Consider the following 2,907-nt stretch of genomic DNA (forward strand, 5'->3'; position numbering starts at 1 on the left):
CTAGTCCAGAAGCAAATATGGCAATCTAGTTTCAGCAAAAAGCATATAAAGGGAACAATTCATTTAGAGGATCATAGAAGTGAAATATACTTCTTAGCTGAGCTATAATATCAGCACAATTATAAGTTGTAACTGCCATGACACAACCAAAAATGCATACATTGCAGAATCCATATACAAACTTACTAACACATAACTATACTTAACGATTTAATTTTGACTACAAGTCACACTTGTAGTCAAAATCCCTATGCCGTGCCCAGCCAACATGGTATAACTTAATCTCATTACTTGTATTACACGGGTGGAAGCTTTGGGAAAATCTATTGTCGAGTCCAGTCACTGATAGTGATAAGAAAAATCTTAATACAAGAATATACCCACATTCCTTCAATCATTAATACGAAGTTTTCCAGGTTATCTCACAGAGTATACGTGCTTAGAGACTTTTAATTGATACAATTTAAGAGGGCAGATGAGACAGTTACCAAGTATTCACCACAAAATTTGTCAAGAAGATAAGATTAAAAAAGGAAGCTCAGCAAATGTTGTCAAATCAAACATGTCGATCAAAGAACTAATCCAACATTAAATTTCAGGATAATGTTTCCCAATCACCTACAGTAGGTGCATCTTCCCCCTCCCCCTCCATCTGTACTCGAATTAAAAATGTCACAAAAACAGTATGCACAATAACAGAGCAAATCCGAAGTAACAAGCAGTATATTAGAAAATATCAAAGGAATTGCGCCTTGATTCTATACTCCCTCAGGATTCCGAGATCACATCAATAGTAATTAATTTTCTTTCTTTTTGTGTTTCCCCAACATTTTGTTAACAATCCGGTATTCCGGTCGCAGAAAAATTGTTGAAAAATAGATACTTCAGTATCTGAGAACTTTGAATGCGCTCTAAACTATGCATATTCAGTTACTATTTAACAAAAACAATGCGAGTGTGGAAAGAATATATATATCATTGCCATAAGACGCTGATCATCAATTGAGAATCTGACTAGCAACTTACTAATCTCATCTCCTGCGTCAAAGAATTCAGTAAACTGTACATACTTCCCATTTCTGGATGGTTTACAAATCCAACATGGAATTCATGCGCAATTCCTTCGATGTTGATCCAACTGAACCCTGTTTGCTTGCTTACGCCTCTCGCCTTCATTAAACATCTCAACTCTGTAATGTTTCCTCAGCTAGAATTTGTCGCATAAGCATTAGACAGCAATACATAACCTGCAGAGCTTTCAGGATCCACATCAAATAGCCTTTCCACGACATCTCGAGCAATATCTACTTTCGAGTGGACCAGAGAAGCCCCAAGGAGAGCTCCCCAAACAAGCCCATTAGGTTCAATCGGCATCGTGTTTACGACCTGAAGCGCTTCTTCGATAAAACCAGCGCGTGCGATGAGATCGACGAAGCAAGCGTAGTGTTCTAATCTGGGGACGACATTGTATTTCTCGTGCATTTCCTTAAAAAACTTTCTTCCTTCTTCGACTAATCTTGAGTGGGTGCAAGCACACAACAAGCCTAGAAATGTACCGTCATTTGGCTTTACGCCGTGCTTGTCCATTTTGAAGAACAACTTCAAAGCCTCGTTTCCTCGACCGTTCGTGGCAAGTCCCATAATCATGGCATTAAAAGAGGCCACATCTTTCGTGGCCATTTGATCGAACACATCCTCCGCCTCCTCTAAGCTCCCGCATTTGGAATACATGTCTATGAAAGCAGTAGCAAGAATCTTGTTAGATTCCGCGAGCAATTTGCTATATCTTGATTTCGCATATGCATGAGCCCATCTCCCAAGATTCAAATCACCAACTAAAGCACAAGCCGAGAGCACGCTCACGATAGTCACGTGGTTAGGTTTTGTAATCGAAATATCGAGCATGTGATGGAAAAGACCCAGAGCATCGACCGGCCGACTATTTTGCACGTATCCGCCGATCATGGCATTCCAAGCGATAACACTCAGATTTTCGCTTCTTCTGCGTACCATTTTATCAAACAGATCTCTGCTTTCTTCTATCCGGCCCCATCTTGCGTAGAGATAAATGAGAACTGTATCAACCGCATCGCCCGAAAAATCACAAATTTGATCACCAAATTCGGTAAACATGTTGACCCACTGCTCGATTTCCCCGGTCTCGAGCTTTGAGCACGCGGAAATGACCCCGACCATGGTGTCATCCTCCGGCCGCAGATTTTCCTCAACCATTCTCGCAAACAACCTCAGGGCATCCTCCACCAATCCAAATTGAGCGTACCCAGAAACCAAACAAGTCCAACAACAAACCGACTTCCTCTCGGGCATTTCGTCGAACACCTTACGTGCCGAAAGGAGATCCCCGGAGCCCTTAACGTATGCCGAGAGCTGATGTAGAGATCGGTGACGTCGAGGGAGAACTGGGCGTGCTAGAGGGGATTCTCGGCGACCCATACGGCGCGGTCGTCGCGGCTCCGCCGGAACCCTAGATGCCGCCGCCGAGAGCTCCTCCGCCGGAGACGACGCCGCCGCCGCCGAGAGCTCCTCCGCCGCGGAGAGCTCCTCTCCCGGATCCGAGCTTAGAGAACGCCGCGACGCAGCTTGGATCGAGAGGGGAGGGAGAGGGAGAGGGCGAGGGGGAGTGGGGGATGTGGGGTGCGCGGGGGTGGGGATCGCGATAGAGAAAGGGCGCGAGCGAGGTGATCGACTCAGGGGGAGGTGGGAGTGGGGATGTGGGGTTCGATCGGGTGGGTTGGGTTAGGGTTGAGTTTGAGTTAAGGATTATTATGTTTATTTAATATATAAATATTAGTGGGTTAAATATATATATTTGAAAATAATTGCCGCTAAAAGGATAATAAAATAATAGTAATAGTGGCCGTTTGATAATCACCGCTAAATAAATGC

The 2,907-nt window shown here is 44.0% G+C and overlaps 1 protein-coding gene across 1 annotated transcript; it reads right to left on the bottom strand.

The window, feature by feature from the left end:
• On the bottom strand, positions 1,204-2,328 carry LOC109710350 (pentatricopeptide repeat-containing protein At2g29760, chloroplastic-like). Its single transcript, XM_020232862.1, has one exon. The coding sequence runs from the start codon at positions 2,326-2,328 to the stop codon at positions 1,204-1,206; it is 1,125 nt and encodes a 374-aa protein (XP_020088451.1).

This window comes from Ananas comosus, linkage group 5 (genome assembly GCF_001540865.1).
Source record: "Ananas comosus cultivar F153 linkage group 5, ASM154086v1, whole genome shotgun sequence".
Classification (NCBI taxonomy): Eukaryota; Viridiplantae; Streptophyta; class Magnoliopsida; order Poales; family Bromeliaceae; genus Ananas; species Ananas comosus.

Coding starts and splice junctions, on each gene's coding strand:
- LOC109710350 (XM_020232862.1), bottom strand. CDS start 2,328: ATGCCCGAGAGGAAGTCGGTTTGTTGTTGGACTTGTTTGGTTTCTGGG.